Here is a 19,220-nt window from a genome sequence, read left to right on the forward strand (position 1 = left end):
GTGCTGTTGTTCATTTAAAGTTTGGCCATGAAAACCCTTTTGAGGACGAGCCTTCGAGGATGGGAAATGTCAAATGTACAAAAACTTTCAATACGGATTTGCATAACAACCACACACACATATGTTGGCCGTTGCGCTTTATTTAGAAAGAAACCAAAATCCACATAGCATGACAAAACTTGCTGATGTGGTCAGGTTTGGTTTTTGCACTGTTTTTGTTATAATAATGTTGGATGATTTCTCACTTCATATAGTATTTCTAAAACTGTTATGACTTGTTGACACTCTGTTAATTTTTTTGTGGTAATCAAGTCCTGCAGCTATAACTATTTATAAGCTGGGTTAACTTACCGGACATCAATTTACAATAATTTATGCACAATCATATGGGCGCGCTACGATTTGCATTTGTCACATATCCAGGTTTGACACACAAAACCTATCCAGATTGCTTATACGGAAACATCTGTATGTGTTTAAGAATGGCGTCAAGTGAGTAATGAAAAACGGCTCCGGGGCTGTAGAGAATGCCACAGTGTTTTTGCTTTTCTACACCCCCAAAACCTAACACACACCCCCTAGCATCTTCTGCTGGGAACAAAATATCATCTTGCCTTGTTTGGCAACAGTAAATTTACCCTTTTCTCATTCTATGCTGTATGTGACAAGAGGAAACCACAGCAAACAAACATATATTCTTGCATCACGACAATGAGGATGTGAGTGTGAAATCAGTGTGAAGTGACTAAAAACAATAATGTTCTGAAAAGATCCTGTGTGATGATAACAGCACAGGTCTGTGTCCGCCTCTTCTTAAACTCTCAGGGTGATGCATGAAAATAATTATGTTTTAAATGTCGCAGGCAGAGATTGCTGGCTATAAAACGACCACAGCAACATAGTCTGCCCTGCCCTGGTCTTCCAGCCAAAGCCTACACAGACACTGAACCCTCACACTTGGCTTCATCCCACTCCAGCAGGCTGCTTTTTAGGAAAACAACACTCTAATAATATTTTATGATATGTTTGGCCCATGAGATTTGTGTTACGGAATGGCTGAATAACCACATAAACTGTGCATAAATCATTGAGAGTTATTCCTTATTGTGTTTATCGTACACCATACAGCAGAGCAAATATGACACTCGATTTCTGAATTATTGAGAAAATGGTCTGATGATTGTACTCCCACGGGGGGAAATTTACACATCAGCAAAAAGATTATTTCTGGGAATATCACTCCCAAATCACAGATGCACGTAGAAACTATCAGCATGGTTCATCTACCTTAGGGTTGAAGGGTCAAAAATAAAAAAAATATCCCAAAAGTAGCCCGATGTGATTTTCTTCATTGGGGGGGTCGAATCCTCACTTGAATGTGAATATTCCAGGGGGGTGGGAATGTTGAAATATACCTGAGGAAAAAAAATAAACCTGTGAAAACTATTAGTAGCCCAACTCAGCAAGAAAAACACAGACTTGGGGACACTGATCATCCTCCACTTTTAATTGCAATGCCCACATCTCAAAGTCCAATTAACAACCAATGAATAGAACCAAGTCACTACATTTTTTTTTTCTTTTTCAATAAACCGTTACACTCAGATGTATGTTTTCTTCAATGCGGAAGAATTCCAGGCAACTAATCGTAATTAGAAGCAGTTAAACTACTCAAACTGAACAATAGTGACAATAAATAAAGTAAATATCAAAGATGGCGACATCTGAAATGTCTTATTACAGTCAGTTGACACGATAAAACCTCAACAGCACAAGTTCATCTGTCAAATCCCAATTGACCATCAGCAGCTTTTATACAGAGAATGCCACATTTCAGTCACTAAAATGGGGTCATGAGTCCTGAATGTGGTTGTGTGGAATGTGAATGTGATCCTATGTTAGAATGTGGTCCTAAATAAACCAAACATAACCATATACCACAATAGTGACAACAACTGTATTGTGTTGTGTGTAAAGATGGCCTTCATGGTGTGCATCAACTGTATGGGCCGCAATGTTGACATTTACTTCCATATGCAGAAAATAAGGCAGTGTCGGTAAGAACAGCTCTTTGTCTTCGAATGCAATACGGGCAGAAGCAAAACAGAAGACAGAAGCAAAAAATGTTGGAATTTTATGGAGTTAACATCAAAGGTAATTGCTTTTTGCTTTGCTAGCGCAGCAAATGCGGACTAGGTGTTTGCATAAGAGCTTGAATCATTTCCTGTGGCTATGTACAGTATGTGATGACACTATAGGAGTCTAGTGGGGATTTTTTTCACCCTAAACGTTACCAGAGAGGGGTAGAAAATGAGCCGACACACTTTTTCTTTGTTGCAAATATTGGGTGGAAGCTTATGTCAACAATAAGAGATGATAAATACAGAACAACATGACTCATATCATCTACTCCCTCAGATTAAGCATGAATTCAAGAATTCTCAACTTCTCCACCCTTGGGGAAATGTAACCGCCACCATCCTTCAATGTCCCATGCAGCTTCAGAACGAGATGGTTTGACACAAACTCTATCCCATCACGCTACAATGCTTCCTTCAAGAGAGCTATCATCCTGCCAAATCAGCCTACTTTCACTTCCATCATGTCACTGGATATATGCCCTGCTGCAGCACTTAAATATACAGCTGATGATGTATTTTCGGAATTATGTGTACGGTATATTGTGCAGGGCCTTTGTCTTTGCTGTGCTGTTTGCATTAACTCTCCGGACAGGGCTGATTTATCCACAGAAACAAGACAAAGTGAATGAGCCAAAGTGAGCCCTATAGGCAAAAGACTTACCTAAAATTAGAATAAAACAAATGATCACATTGCAGTACACCAATACAGTACACCCACCAAATATTATTTATAATATTTTTGGGCGAAGATGAAAGTCACCTGTCCCACAAAACTGAAGAATTTGTACGAATAAATGCAGTCACACACAAAGCACTAAGTAATGCTTTCAATCAAATGTAGGCTACAGCAATAAGGTGTCATGTGAAACTAGGCTGAAATGAAAAATCAACATTAAAATAAACTCATGTCTGTGATCCATGGGATCTGTGACTCAAAGGGCTGGTTTTGATAAAACTCAGATGACTCTTCCGTCTGGCTGGAGAAGTTCTGCAAATCTTTTCATAGCGCAGGCCTCACTGTAATGATTCATTTAAAGCCCAGATAAAGAGGCTAATTAAGTGTTCAGCTGTCAGAATGATGAGAGATATTAATTATATCAGTCTAAAATGCAGATTCTACATTAGTTGTAAACAATAAAAACGAATTAATGACTAAAACTGTTACAATAGCAAAATACAAAAAAGATAGTAATATAATTAAGAAAACATGTCACGGTTAACCCTTAAATGCATGAATGTTTCGCCAATCATTACACATTTGGGTCTTTAGCGACCCGGATCTATATCTAACTCTACCTGTCGCAATAATATAATATAAAATAATATTTAAAAAAAAATTATACCATCATCACCGTCCTCGTCAGATCTCATACCCGGTATACTTTCAGCATCTGGCACATTCGCCATCTCAAACATAATCTCAAAACTATTATTTTCAAGATCTTCAAAGTCAATATTTTTATCACTGACAGCTTCTACACCAGATCCGCCATCCGCCATTTTGCTTATCTATCTGCCATTTCATACATGTCCTGGAACCCATATTAATTTTACCTATGTCTTTCTTGATTTAATATTCTTGTTACTGACTGGAGTACTTTAAACAGAATATCTTGACAACTTTCTGAATAGAATGACCGCTTGCTAAAACTGATGATGAATCTGAGCATACCAAAACTTCTGCATTCTTAGCACCATCTGTATAAATATGGATGTATTCATTATATTATTATCATTCCATTATCCAAATATTGAACTCTGGTATGCATTGGCAATGAAATACAAGGTATGCATTTAAGGGAAAAGTAAAATGGTGTGCAAAAAAAAAACAAAGAGAAAACAGATGTTTTTTTTTGTTTTGTTTTTTTTTGCTGTTTGTTTTTTTGCTCAGCATATTAACTGATAAACTGCACAATATCCAGAATTTACTGTCACCCCAAAGCAGCCAAAAGCTGAACTCAGCAAGACCTGTGGTTTTCCATTTCCATTTCCTCCCTTCCATTGAAAAAACACATACGTTTTTAACCCAGCAGTGTCTATTCAGCTAGACACTGTAGAAATATAGAGCCAGAAATGTAGAAATATACATATAAATACACACAACCGCAGCAAAACCACACTGAAAATAAAAAAAAGAGTTATACGCAATGCACAACAGACTTATTTAACAAGGTCAGTTTAAAGGGCAATTAGGTTACATTCAAGTGCAGAATGAAAGAAACAATGTTAACACAATAAACAAAAAGTGGGGTGGGGGTTAAATCTAAAAAAAGACAGTCATTGAGGAGTGAGAGAAGTGCTGTTTGAGCAGAAAGGATTCTTTAAGTTGGCGAAGGAAAGCAGTTGTAAAGCTGCGGTTGATCACTCAGTGCCACAGTGAGAGGACTTTACCACAAAGCTTGATTAACCCACATATAATTAGAGCTTATTTAACATGTTGGAATACACGAGACTACGCCTCTATAACAGTTTAAATATGTTTATTTAATTTTTTTCTCTGTGAACAATGTCTTAGACACACATTAGTTTCCCAGAGATGTCTTTTGAGAGAGAATATCAGGTGTTAAAATGTGTTTCACGTAGGTTTCAGGAAGCATAACGACATTCACAGTCTTATTGACCTGTGTTTAGTATCATTTATCGGAAGAATCCCCTCAGTATCCACAAACAACACCATCATCAACATCACAACCAACAAATTTCAACTTTATGTATAAATCAACAGTTCCTCTGAAGGCAGCAGGTTAGGGAATTTCCCCCTCGGCTTGAGTCAAGGAGCAGCTGCTACAACCAACCACATGCAGGCCCTGACATGACAAGGCCGTCATTTTTGTGCGTTTGTATGAGGTTCTGTAATTGCTCACCCCAAGGTGAACATATTTTCTGCACCACTAATTTGTAATTTACTCATTCTGCAAAAACATAATGCCCAATAATAAACACATTTGTGTGCTGCTGACATAACACAAACACAATGAAATTTGGCCATAGAAAAGCATAAGAAATTGTATGAAGAAGAAAGAACTATAAAAAAACAGTTCAGTTATATGCTAAGACAGGTTGATTATAGTCAACTTTTAGTTTTTGTATACCTAGCTATTCCATTTACACAGATGATTACATTGTGTATTCAAATTAAATGCAAATGACGAGAGATGTGTATAAAACTAATCATGAAAGCAAGCTCTTAACAAAAAAATAATTGAAATAAGTTAATGATAATTAAAAAAAATTGTTAACAATAACAATTTAGATCAATAATATTTGATGTAGAGTAGGGTGAGGTTGTTATAGGGTATGTTATGTTTTTTTTATTGACAGAGCACATACTGTATCATAAAAAGGCATTTCACAACTGACAGCAGGATGACCGTCAAAATCCATGCAGGTAAATTTCTAGTTTTCCACATGCACATACATATAATAACAAACCTCCCACATCTGGGCCGGCAGTCTTTTCCTGTAAGTGTTAATCATCTTAAAACTAGGGAACTTCAGGACCATGCAATCCATTGAGGGGGTGACGTTTATATTGCTGAAAACATACTCAGTTACCTAATATAGCCTTGGTTCTCTATAGAAGAGGGAACAAGTATTGCGTAAGTACGGGTAAAGTCATATTTTGTTTTTATTGTCAACGCAGTGCAGTGGGCACTTCGTGCCCTGTATGTGTCACAGCCCACCAGAATGGGAGTGGCTAGCATATATAAAAGAGGGGCTCGACAGGCTGAACTCTGGTTTTCACTGATTTCACTGAAACAATATGTATTGTGAAAAGTGCTATGGAAATAATTTTGAACTGAACTGAATTAAACGTTGTTCAAGGACAAACAAAGATGTTGATCGAGGATAATGTCTTGGTGAAATCACATTCACCACGGCCAATGAGTTAACTTAAAAAGGCTGTTAACACCTCTGGTGTGTGAGAATGCAAAATGGTTTGCAACTACAACTTACAACTATACTCTGTTTACATTAATAGGCCAATTTTATTTTATAAAAAGTAATGCATGTATATACCACTAGAGGGAACTGTGTATCTCTGTAAATTCAGTGGACAAATCATTAAAAACTGTAAGTATTTACAAAATAAAAGTATAAAAAGTCAAAGAGACACATATTGCAACAATTATTTTTTAAGGTTAACTTAAAGAAAATAATCTGCATCTTAATAAATGTTTCTCTATTTCATAAATGAAGCATTTTCTGTGTACACTGACTCAGCACATGTTTTAGGGGTTAAATTTACTTAATTTTCTCCTTTTATGCTTTATACCTCATAGCAATTTATTGATTTGCTTTACTGGTCTCCCTGCACCTCCGTTTCTGTCTGCCTGGGCCTTTTAAGCCTGATGTCTTCTCCATAAATATACTGCACTGTACTATCGATCAGCTCTGTGGACAGCCTGGCCCATAACAGCTCTGATATTTCATAATTTTACAATGCTTGTTTGACAATCTTAGAGGCATATATGGCCAAGGGGGCATCTTTTTTATGATGTTATCTTCAACACTCATTTGAAAAAAAAAAAAAAAAAAAAAAAAAACGGGCCAAAATGTGTTAAAAACTACTCCTTTACATAGAGAGAGTTCGGACTTTAGAGTGTGTCTTTAAAAAGTATCGTTGCGGAACATTTAGCTTTCAGGATCATTGAATTAGCTCTGATGTAGTGATGTTTATTCAAGCTTAAGCCTGAATAAATTATTGGAGCCTCAACTAGAACAGCACACTTTTACTTCATTCATGCTTGCTGACCCAACTGAGTTAGATAAGAGTGAAAAAAAATAAATCCTTTCATGGCTCTCATTTGTGTCATTGCTCTTTATTTTATGCCCTACTGGAGGCCACTGAAGATTAGACTGCAGTCCGTAATTAGAGAACCAAAGTCTGAAAACCTTTGGTTCGTTCTATAGATGAGAACAGTAAGCATAGCATCAGTCACATGGGATTACGATTAAATGAAAGCATACCACTAGCTGGAAAAGTGTTTAGACAACTATATTAAAGCAATTAAAAACGTATTGCCTGATTTGTTGACATTATGACAGGAATTCATTTACTTAATCTCATTAACTCATTACGAGCTCAAAACATCTAATCATTTTGATTCAAACCGTATACATCTCAACAAATCATCATGCTTAAATAATGTACATTATTTACATAATTTTCCTGAAAACAATTAGGGATTGGGTCATGCAGCTGTAATTCTAATTTGTATTTAATGAAATGCCGGATGTGAAACATATATTGAACAAGTCTAGTAACTCTGCCCTTGAAAACCCATGACTATCAGCTTAGAATCATGTTACAGACAGTAAGTTTCTATTTTCAGAAAATCTATAGAATCAAATATCGCCTGCTCTTGCTCTTCAGGCTATAACACTGATATTAGTATTGTGGAACATAAGACAGGTTCCTTTACATACATTAGTCAGATGGCAGTTAGATATTAAACCCATCATGAAAGAAATTTTAAAACTATATTTTGATCCTTTTTTAAAGTTTTTTTAAGAAAATATTAGCAATAATATATAAGAGATATGGATGAAGATGATGATTATGCAATTGTTCTGTCTTGTTTAACGTCTGTTTTGCTTAGTAGTATCTATATGTAACCCAAGTATTAATGCTGCATAAAAAAATGGAAATTTAAATACAAATTTAAATACAAATACTGGAAAATTAAATACAAAAATAATATCAATTACTATGATATGCATGTATACTTAACCATATAAAAGGGGGAGATACAGATGTTTATTTAAGTAACTTATGTAGAGAGCATTTATGTATTAGATCAAAATTGCTTTTAAGAAAACTGTAATACAAGGTATATTTCACAGACGGGAAAGAGGAGGACAAAGAGGAAAAGGGCCAAGAAGAGAGCTGGCAGGCTACGTCGGAAACACCTTAAAAGGGTCATGGAAGACTTGGCAGCTCTCCAATTGATGACGGCAGAAAAGAGTCTGACATTAGCAGTGAACTGTTTGAGAATAAAAGACTGACCAGGCAGATACTGATTGAGCGGTATCTCTCGATGCCAGAAACCCAGCTGATTACACCTTTGATTTAGACATCGCTTTATATTGTAACTTTGCAATTAGTTTTTGGTTTAACCTTTATTTCTGGAATAGTAACCTAAATAAATAACTATTATACTAATTGCAACCAATTGTCTACCGGTATTGTTGTTAATAAACCTTGAGCAATAACTGACCACCAAGTCTTCTGAACAAATTGTAATACCATTTGAATGCTTACGATTTAGGTCAGATTTGACTTACTCTACCTAACCTGAGGATAATAAATAATAAGGTTAAAGGTGTTAAGGTTTAATAAAACAAATAATATAAATATTAATGTTACATATATATAGTATATATATGCTTTGGGGGGAAAAAGGAATAAAAATTGCTTTTCTAAGGGCAGACATGCAGAGCAAAAAACATGGTAGAGAAAAAAAAAGACAGATTAGGAAAAAGATTTATGAAAGATTTATAACAGCAGGATGTAGTCACCAAAACAAGCTTTTAATTGGCTTATTCAAAGTCCTCTCTTCATTATTAACTTTATTTCATTGCTATCATATTTGTATTATGTGCTTGAAAAGAGTAGAAAATCAGTTACACTGAAAATAATCCAGCACTTAAAAATCCTGTCGAAATTTCATCCCACATATTTCAGCATAATTTCTTTTTCCATCATTGCATTTTGTTGACACAAAGAGTATGTTCAGTTAAAGGCAATTCTAAAACAATACACAGTGATTGTGATTAAAATTCTCTTCAATCACAAAACACATGATGAATGCACTGATGAAAGCTCAGGTTTGTTTTGCAGAGCAAAGGGATCGTTGTTCACAAGCTCTTCCGCATTCATGTTTGCTCCCTCACATGTTCTGAAAACAGATTTTCCCAATAGACTCAGGTCATTGGCACCATAGAAATACACACAGCTCTTCCATTTCATCATGTGGTTTACTTTCAGTACATGCTAACCTGAGGGGAAGCCTGTGTCTTTCCGAGGTGAAACCCGCTGAGCCAGTTTGGTGAGTCCTCCGTAAGGGAGATGCCAACAGGTGTATTTTCAAAACACGGATAAAGAAAACAGAAGTGATTATTTCAACTCCAGGTATCCTACAAATACGCTTACATTTTAGACTTGACCCGCTCTTCGTGGAGATGACAATCCAGAACTTCGCCATTGAGTATGATGCCTTAAATGATCGCAACACATTCAGCAATGGGGATACTTTGGCAGGCAGAGTTATTGTGGAGGTGTCAAAGGAAACCAAGATCCAAACTCTCACTGTCAAGGCAAAAGGCAAGGCTGATGTGGCATGGACTGAGCCACAAGGGGAAAATAATGTGACATACTGGGATAAAGAGATGTATTTCTCACAAACTGTCTTATCTGTCTTACCGGAGGACAAAGCAGATGGTAATATATGATGATGCATGCTATTATACTCATCTGTGGAAAACATTTCCATTTTATGCGTAGAGACGTAGAGTATACTGTACTGCAGATAAAAATGGACTGTATTTCTATAACATAATATTTCAAATATTATACATATTTTTTTGATATGTTGTGCATATATTTCATATATTTATTAACACACAACACTAATAGGCTATACAGTATATATGCTACCAGTCAAAAGAAAAAAAATGCTACCTAGTCAGTAGCAAATTCTTAAAATATGAAAACATAGCTGTGTCCGTGAGGCAGAAGCACCAAAATGTACATGCAACATTATTGGAACAACATTATTGTGTCCACTTTTGAAAGGCGAAACAATGTATTACGGCTTTAGCAAAGAAAAACACAGGGTCTCCGCGACATGGCGCGGCGCCGGCACAACAATAATACAGGGAGAATAAAAGTTACGCCTTCTTTCTATATGCGTATACATAAACTTTTCTTTTGAATTTTCTATTCATCAAATAGGCCCCATCCTGAAATAAAAATGTAAATAACTGTTTTCAACATTGATAAAAATGAGAAATATTTATTTCGCATCAAATCGTATATATTCACAGAGAAAACAGCTGTTTTAAATTGTAATAATATTTCACAATAATACTGTTTTTTTTTATTTTATTTTTTTTAAATCAAACAAATGCAGCCTTGGTGTGCAGAAGATTTTTTTTTGTAAAAGTCTTGCCGATACAAAATTTTGACTGGTAATGTATATAAAAAAGTATCCAATTAATTGCACATTTTCTTTAATGAATCACTATTAATTGCACCTACTATTACAGTTTGTAATAGGCTATATTTCTATATTTGAATACATATTTTCAAATTCCAAATTAATGTAGAAACAACATTAAGGATGTAGATTTAAAGTATTAGATGTTAAATATACAGTTTAATAGCATTTTTTTCACTATGTCTATATGTCTGTATCTGTATCTTTTTTGCTTTAGGCTCTGTTACTCTAGTGGCCGGTAGACATGTCTTCTCTTTTGCCTTTCAGCTTCCCTACCAGTAAGTCACCAGACATACAGTCTGGTTGATAGACAAATCAACAGTATACATATTTTATTGATTCCTGAGAGAAACTCCATCTTCTTTTGAAACAATCTCAGTTTCGTATTGCATGTAGTCAATAATTCAATGTGATATATCCATATGCTGAAATATTGATCCATCATATCATGCAAGTTTTTCTCTCTGAAGACTGTTAGTCATTCATGAAAATGTCTCTACTCTCAGGGGGCTGCCGTCATCTTTCAAAGGTGCTCATGGTAAAATCCACTACCGACTTAAGGCCAAGCTGAGCAGGTCTTTGCGTGCTATGAGCAAAACTGAAACAAAGTTCAACTTTCTTGCCAGAGCTGATTATGATCCATCATTACTGATGGTATAATTATAAACATTATTTTTAGGCCTGATATAATATTAAAAGGCTCATTTAATGCATGAAACATATTTAGAAATTTAGAAAAAAAGTCACTCTGACTGTAATGGTGACAAACAGATTAGCTGTTACCTTATGGATGGTAATAACCTAACAAGCTTTCATCCTCTGCAGGCACCTCAGCATGGTAGTAAAGACAAGAATGTCTATTTTTTTGCCTCTGGAAATATTGCAATGAATATTTTCTTGCCAAAGACAGGCTACGAGCAAGGTAAAACATACATTTTGGTAAATAAATAGATCTATCAACTATATAGATTAAACAGAGATAATTGCTTTGATTCAGTTGAAAAGCTATACGGTGTTAATTTCTCAAACAGGTGAAGGGCTAGTTTTTGATGGTGAGATTGTCAACAGCTCAACTCGAAAAATCGTGCCAAAGTACATCATCTACCAGAAGCAGAGCTTCTTTGCCGGAGGCCAGAGAGCCGTTCACACCACACAGATACTGAAGGAAAAGGGAGAGCCTATAGTGTCCTCCACCAGACAGAATCTGACCAAAGTATTAGTCATTCCCAAAGAAATCAGCACCAGCATCCACAACTGCAGAATCCTCAAAGTAGAGTATAGACTGAAGGTAGGTACCCGAAAAAAAGATCAAGTTTCCAAAAGGGTCTGATTTCTTTTCAGCAGCAAAATTATTCATGTACTTTGGTCAGGCATTTTGCTATTTATTTTTGATAGTCTTCTTTTGCAGTGCAGTCTCATCCCAAGACGTCATACAACTGACGCTTTTGACCATACGTCAACATCCGCCATTTTAGGGTAAACGTCCTTTAACGTCGGTTAAATGACGTTATCTAATCCTAAACCTACCCCGGCGTCACCTAACTAACGTTAAAGGTAAAGAGTCAGTTGGATGACGCCCCAGGATCGTCATTTAACCGACGTTTAAGGGTACCCTAAAACGACGGATGTTGACGTATGGTCAAAAGCGTCAGTTGTATGACGTCTTGTGATGAGACTGTGTTATCTTTTGAGTTTTAATGGAACTAAGTAATGGAAATAAAAGACAATGTCACTCAATGTCATGTGTTTTGAATACACAATACACATGTTGCAAATAAGAAATAGTGTAGTATTACAGCCGTATCACCCTATAGCCCAAGACTGGTTGCCCACTGAAGCTAAGCAGGGCTGAGCCAGGTTAGTACCTGGATGAGAAACCTTCTGAGAAAACCAGGTTGCTGCTGATAGAGGTGTTAGTGAGGCCAGCAGGGGGAGCTCACCCTGTGGCCTGTGTGGGTCCTAATGCCCCAGTATAGTAATGGGGACACTATACTGTCAAAAGAGCATCGTCCTTCGGATGAGACGTTAAACCGAGGCCCTGACTCTCTGTGGTCACAAAAAAAGCTCAACCCTGGTAACCCCGGCATCCTGGCCAAATTTTCCCAGTGGCCTGTACATCATGGCCTCCTAATAATCCCCATATATAGATATACCAATTGGCTTATCACTGTCTCCTCTCCACCAGTAAAATGGTGTGTTTTGGGTATTCTGGCACAATATGGCTGCCGTCCCATCATCCAGGTGGATGCTGCACATAGTGGTGGTTGAGGAGATTCCTCTTGAAATCAACAACAATGTAACTTGTTCTTTCTGTTGCAGGTTATTTTGGATGTATCATTCACGAAAAACCCTGTGATTAAACTCCCACTGATTGTACTGCCACACAGGACCTCATCCAACGTGTTGGAGGCAGGATTATACCCAGACCTGGCCAAAATGAATATTTTAAGTTAATATAAAAAATTAAACACTACTTTTGTATTACACTTATCAGATACTTATATCAGATACAAAAAAATATAGAAAGAAATAGGCTATGCAAAATTTAATATATAATTCTAATTTGCATTTGGATGGTTCACCCAAAGTTATTAATTATTCATCCTACCCCTTTAAAATGTTTTTATGTAGAATACAATTTATCTTAACTTAAAATTCTACTGACATCAATATTCCATCATCATGACTTAATTTCTAATAAGCAATATGCATGTATGTATAGTTTACTATTTAAAATGTCAACCTTTGTTTTGTTTGTTGTTTTTTTGTTTTTTGTTGTTGTTTTTTTTTTGTTTCTTGTTTCTTTTTGCACTGTATGACTTAACAATGACTTATTTAAAAAAAAATAATAATAAAAAAAAAAAACCTTCTCCGATCAACTGTACACTAATGCAAAAGTAAATAAATGAAACAAATGCATGTGTCTGTGCAGTGTAATGGTCTCTATTGTTGGCTATGTTCTCTCTGTAACCTATTTTGTTATGAGATCAGCTCAGTTGATTCAACTAAAAGGGAAAGTGTGTCATATTCCTTTTAGAAAGCGGACATGTGAGGAGAAATGGAACATCAGAATGGCATTTACCGTGACACTCAGGACCTCACTGTGACATAATACAGAGGAAGACTCTCTGTAAACATGAAGGCCATTGATCTCTGCAGGATATCTTCAACTCAGCATATGTTCAGGCAACACCAGTATCCTACTGCTCTTTGCTAAGTGTACTAACTCACTTCGTCGCAGTGCTCAACAGACACTGAGTGAAGGATGTGGAAGCATTATTACAGCTAACCCGTGACCTTTGAGCCCACAGCAAAATATTAAATATAGAATGGCTTTGAAAATGGAGGACAGTGAATTCATCTGTTCCGTCTGAAGAGAACTTTGATACACAGTATATATATCTCAAATATATAAAAATTCTCTTCAGATGGGTTAGGGTTAGGGTTAGGGGATAGGGATCTTAAATATATGATTTTAGGAGGATGAAAACATTTATCACAGTTTAAACCACAACGCTTAAATCAATATTTAAAGAAAATATGTTCACATAATTATACAGCGTTAATTGGAAAAAAGCCTTTACTGTGAACGATCGGCAGATGACAGCGATTGAATGAGTTTGGTATTCCACCTCTCCCTGCTGCTGGAAATCAAATGTTGTTACTTCACACTTATCTGACTTGACAGTTTAACAGGAGTTGTTCTCTCTGCTGCTCGCCAAGTAATTGTAGTAATTCACTTATTGAGTAGCAATTCTTAACTGCTGTGTGTGTAGCCTTGTACCATCAGTAAATAATGTCACAACACAAAGCTCACAGGAGGCCGAACATTTATTGACTGTTTATTGAAAACAATTGATTGAATCTAATTACAGGATATGTGAGGCTGATGTTTTAAGTGAATCATACGAATAGATTATTTGGGGCAGCAAAATTGAATCATTGCATTTGTTTAGATAACAGATGACCTTTAGTCTTTAACATTAATACTACTGTAGAGTGGTTGACTTTTATCTCTTTGTGTGAAGCAGTATCAAATTAAAAGTTATTCAATAGCTGTTCTACTTAATTTCTCAGGGACATAGCTTTTATTTAAACGATCCAAATGAACTGATTCACGTAAGCAATAAGGTGCGAGAGGTTGTGCTCAGTGCTGTATCATGAGTAGTTGGCCTGCAGCATATTGCTTAATTTAATGTCGGATAGGGCTATAGGGCAAGCGCTATATTGAAATATGGACGTATAACACATGGTTGGTCGCTTTGTGTGTCTGTCAGATGATCTTTTCTCGTCTGTTGCCTCTAGAATAAGCTGCAATTTGGAGCAGATTTTATGCGTCTGCTGTGTGAGATTATAGTGGAATAATGCAAAAAGAATTGTGCCCCATTTTGGCACAAGATATGAAGGCTATCAGTTGGCTACAGAACAGGTGAATAATACGAATCAGGGTATCTCTTCTGTCCATTTCAAGTAAAAAAAAAACAACAACAATTGTACAGTATTTTATATTTGTTTAATTATCGACTATTAACAAATTATCAGCCATCCCTAATTCTCTCAAATTCAAACAATGCTATATAAAATGCTAAGACTTTTGTTTCCAGTGGACTCCGATTGCATGTCATGTTAGCCTGTCTGCATGCTCAACTATACATTCTAATACGTTTCATATATAAATATAAATAAATAAATTAAATAATTTATAAATAATCTAATAATCTATAAATAATTTAATTAAAATGAATTAATTGTGTTGCTTACCTTTATAACTCAAGTCTTAATGGCCTTCACTTCTCTTGACGATTCCTCTGGTAGCTTTTGTTTGAAGGCATTAAATTGCTCTAAAAACACTAACGTTAGTAATGTACTGACCTTTATCACAACTGGTTAAAGGATAATTCCGGTATTTAACACCTTGAGTCTATTTTGTAGTTTGTTTTGAATGAAATAGAGTGGTGGAAATTTTGACAATGGGTCCTGTCTCGACTTTTTGACTATTTTAGAATCGCCTGTGACAGATTTAGACTGGCTGTCTATGGGCATGCACAAACATGTCCATTAAACAACCCTTAACGTTGGTGGTTGGTGGTGTTCGTTGATGTTCCGAAACAAGAAGCGTAGCGAAATACCGTTTCTGTCGTGTTTTATTTGTCATTTTTTAAAATTGCATTGATCTCTGCTGGAAAACTCAGTGCTCGTTGATATTACTGCGCTAGCTACCGGAAACGGAAAGGGGTCTGTTTACATTTGGTTGAAGTCTTTTCGTTCGGTTCTCCGTCTTGCCATATTCGACTTTGTCTGTGACTTCTTTTACGGTGCGCTAGATACCGTGTTCCGTACAGCATCCTGGTTGTCGCCATCAAGTGGTCGGGAGTGTGCTAACGCTTCAGACTCAAACATCGAGCGGAAGTTTATACGCGGTTGAGAGGTCTCTGAAAAAATAGTTCCACTATAGCAAACAACATGGATTGAAAGCATACATTTCGGCGATATATTTGTTTTTTATCATCAACGAATACCACCAACCACTCGGTGAGTTGCACAGTTTTGAAAATGAACGTTAAGGGTTGTTTTAAGGACATGTTTGTGCATGCCTATAGACAGCCAGTCTAACGCTGTCACAGGCGATTCTAAATTAGTCAAAAAGTCGAGACAGGACCCATTGTCAAAATTTCTATGTCCACCACTCTATTTCATTCAAAGCAAACTACAAAATAGACTCAAGGTGTTAAATACCGGAATTATCCTTTAAAGGCACACCATGAATTCCATTTTTGCCAAACAGCGACCCCTAGTCGCTGTGGAGTACTTGTATTTAACATTGCTGTCGCAAATACCACTCACGCAGAGCGTCTCTCGGCCTGATGCCCCTTTGAAGCTGCCCCGTTGAAGCAAATCTTGCATAGTGTGCCTTTAAATAAGATATCTAGGGGGTGTTTATGGGTAGGCCTACTATTATATTAGACTACATAGCCTATAATAAAAGATAATGAATTTTAAACCTGAACCAAATTTTTTTTTCAGCATACAGTCTTTCACCAGCCATGTCAACAAAACGAATAAATGAAAATTTGCTTATCAATGTATCAGTGTAAATTTGCCTATCAGTGCCTATCTAAATTTGCGCCTACATCTTTGTAGAACTTCAGAAAAAGAAACCGAAAGGAAGCTGCAGCCAATGAGCCGCCGACAGGAGCCAACTCAACATCCCAGGGGAAGTTTTTAATATTTTATCAGACAATAACTACTCAAGATTTTGCTTTAGTATAATATTCAGGACAAATAGGGCCGGATTCGGGACAACAGCTTAGATTTCAGAACTGGCCCGAATTTTTCGGTACGTCTGGTCACATATGTGCCAGGTCGGTTTTTCCAGCGGCGTCCCAGATTGCAACTAAATAACGTTACGTTAACAGGTTATTTGACATTTTACGAAATTTATTTACAGTAGACACGCCTTTTTTTTGGTTTTTATTTTTATAAAAAACAGGATAATACAAAATGAAAGAAAACAGACTCTCTGTTTAAGTAATATGAATGTGCATTTCTCTATGCCGCGTTTGCGAGTCAGCATCGTCAACTGAAAAGCGTTAAGTTGCACAGCCCTGTACAGTTTAAGAAGCGGTACGCAGAGCCATATGACTATTATTTGGGGGAATTACTGATGACGCCACAGCTTCAGATTTGCTTGACCAATCGGCGCAATAGACGACGAATAAGGCGCGTTTTTGCTTATTTCATTTCAAATTGGATTTGATTCATGATTCATACGCCACATGCACATTCTGTGCATCAGTTTCTTCAGACCTGATTCTACTATCATTGAGATTCGAAGTGTATTCTTTACAGATGAGAGACTGGAGGAAGAAAGAGGTCTGTCAGTGTGTCTGAGCAAGATTGGTTATAGAACCTCATTAGCTCCAGCTCTTAGCCTGTGTTTGAGCAAACTATGAGCAGACAGCTGCAGTTACTAATGAGACAAGTACTGATTTAAAGTCAGTGAACAGACCCGGACTGAAGGAACATCATCATCACAGACCCCTGTCATAGCAGAGGACATTCAAATTCCAGCGACCCATATGTCAAAGAACGTAAAATGGATAATAATAATTATTATTATTTTATTATTACTATACAATATTAATTTTACATTCTTTGGCCACATATTATATATGCAGAACGGAAAGACTGAGAAATAAATTATCCAGAAATACTGGTTAAGAAAATGATGCACTGTTATTGTAAAATAAGCTGCATGTAAAGGAAGATTGCTTTTTCTCTGATTGGTATCATGAGCAGGGAATTGTATGATGAACTCCAGATGTTTGGTTATTACTATATAAGGCAATCAATTAAATTAATTTACATGTGAGATTTGAACAAGCTGCTCTTGAAAATTAGATGAATAACTCTAATCAGAAAGGCTGGTCTGAATCAATGTAATGAAAACAAAAGATATGGATGGATGACAGTGTGAATTGGGAAAACATAACAAAACAATTGAACACCTCATTGTTCTTCTAAATGAAAATGGATATTTGATAACAAACAACAGTAACCACCAGAGAAGCTAGACAGTCCCTAATTATTTCTCCCATTTCACTTCCAATAATCAATTGCATGTGTCACACACAAGACATGCTGGGAATAAAATGTTGCCTAAAGGATGCAACCATATTTGCTTTGCTATGGGGACAGAATTGATAAAGCTTTGTGTTCAAATATGGGTGCTTTGCATATCAAGGATTTTAACAGATTCTGTTTCATGGTTCGGTCATTGAACTCCATAAAATATGATTGCATGCTTTTATCAGCAGAATAATTTTGCACATTTTTTTGCACAGTCAGGCATGAACATCTGTTTGTTTTGTTATATTATAGGGGGAAGGGAATTTGAAGAAAGTGAGAAAGTATATGGACCATCTGTTGTCTTTGTGAATAACATTTCAGCTGTCCCTAATAAATGACTTCAATTTATTGTGTGCAATGATGCAAATCACGAGTCCTTGAGATTTTTTTCCTCATAAACTAAATGTGCCAAAATCAGAATATGCTCTCAAAATAAAGGTTCTTTATTGGCAACAATGGTTGAAGAAACTTTAACATCCATTGAACCTTTCCATTGCACAAAATGGAAATGGTTAAATATTTAGTGCTTATAAGAATGTGTTGCTTTTTTTGTTTGGTCTGACCTGAACAGGTGCCAGAATCTGTCTAGTATCAAGATCAATAGACCATTATGTTATTATTTTATTAGTTATATTAAGGGGAAAAAAGCCTTTTCTCTTTGCCTTTGGGACCTAAAAAGCTGACAGATATTCCCAAGTGGCTTTGGGCAAGTTTTTGGAGGTCGTATGGCTTGAATTCTCTCATTCCTTAAGTGGGCAACTTTCTTGCATTAGGCAGTCTGGCCTCAGTTGCCACACTGTGGAGAATCCTAGGACAATATATGATGTATGAGTAATGCTGATGGCAGTTTTATTGGCTGAGCAGTGTCCAGTTCTCTTCCATTATTTTCTCAGTTGATATTGAATGTTTGGAATGTTTTGCAGTGGTCCACATAAGTGCTGTTGTCAGTTAAAGTTCTGGATCAGGCAGAGACAGCTGAAGGGCAGATATTTCATTTTCCATTGAATGTCTTACAGATTTACTTCTTGTATTACATTTGCAAAAAAGAGTTAAACTGCCAATATATGCTGCTTTGTAGTTGCTGGTAGTCTTTGTGTATGTGTTTTCTTAAAAATCATTATTTTCCACCAATTTTGTAAAATAAATACATTTCTGACAGGACAGCTCTCAGAGTGTTTGGCTTTGTAATGGTTATGGCAATGTTGATAATATGGCGGGATAGATCTGC

At 36.3% G+C, this 19,220-nt stretch overlaps 1 protein-coding gene and 1 long non-coding RNA gene across 2 annotated transcripts in view; one reads left to right on the forward strand and one right to left on the reverse strand.

Annotated features, from left to right (window-relative positions):
• Positions 1-626: 626 nt before the first annotated feature.
• Positions 627-19,220, reverse strand: part of LOC148973731 (uncharacterized) — a 54,808-nt gene continuing 36,214 nt past the window's right edge. Inside the window, exon 2 of the long non-coding RNA XR_016146522.1 lies at positions 627-1,415. This is a non-coding gene — a long non-coding RNA (uncharacterized LOC148973731). The remainder of the gene's footprint in view (positions 1,416-19,220) is intronic.
• LOC120469079 (arrestin domain-containing protein 3) lies at positions 9,138-13,090 on the forward strand. The gene is made up of 6 exons (XM_039657782.2): positions 9,138-9,585; positions 10,581-10,641; positions 10,870-11,017; positions 11,189-11,285; positions 11,395-11,651; positions 12,683-13,090. Exons 1-6 carry the CDS (start codon positions 9,327-9,329, stop codon positions 12,815-12,817), a joined length of 957 nt encoding a protein of 318 aa, XP_039513716.2. The 5' UTR covers positions 9,138-9,326; the 3' UTR covers positions 12,818-13,090.

This window comes from Pimephales promelas, chromosome 14 (genome assembly GCF_988280905.1).
Source record: "Pimephales promelas chromosome 14, fPimPro1.hap1.1, whole genome shotgun sequence".
Taxonomy (NCBI): Eukaryota; Metazoa; Chordata; class Actinopteri; order Cypriniformes; family Leuciscidae; genus Pimephales; species Pimephales promelas.

What these genes read in the sequence shown, in the direction of transcription:
- LOC120469079 (XM_039657782.2), top strand. Translation starts at nt 9,327, where the DNA reads ATGACAATCCAGAACTTCGCCATTGAGTATGATGCCTTAAATGATCGC. An exon ending in ACCGGAGGACAAAGCAGATG is followed by an intron (nt 9,586 to 10,580) that starts GTAATATATGAT and finishes TTTTTGCTTTAG; the next exon opens with GCTCTGTTACTCTAGTGGCC. An exon ending in AAAGACAGGCTACGAGCAAG is followed by an intron (nt 11,286 to 11,394) that starts GTAAAACATACA and finishes TTTCTCAAACAG; the next exon opens with GTGAAGGGCTAGTTTTTGAT.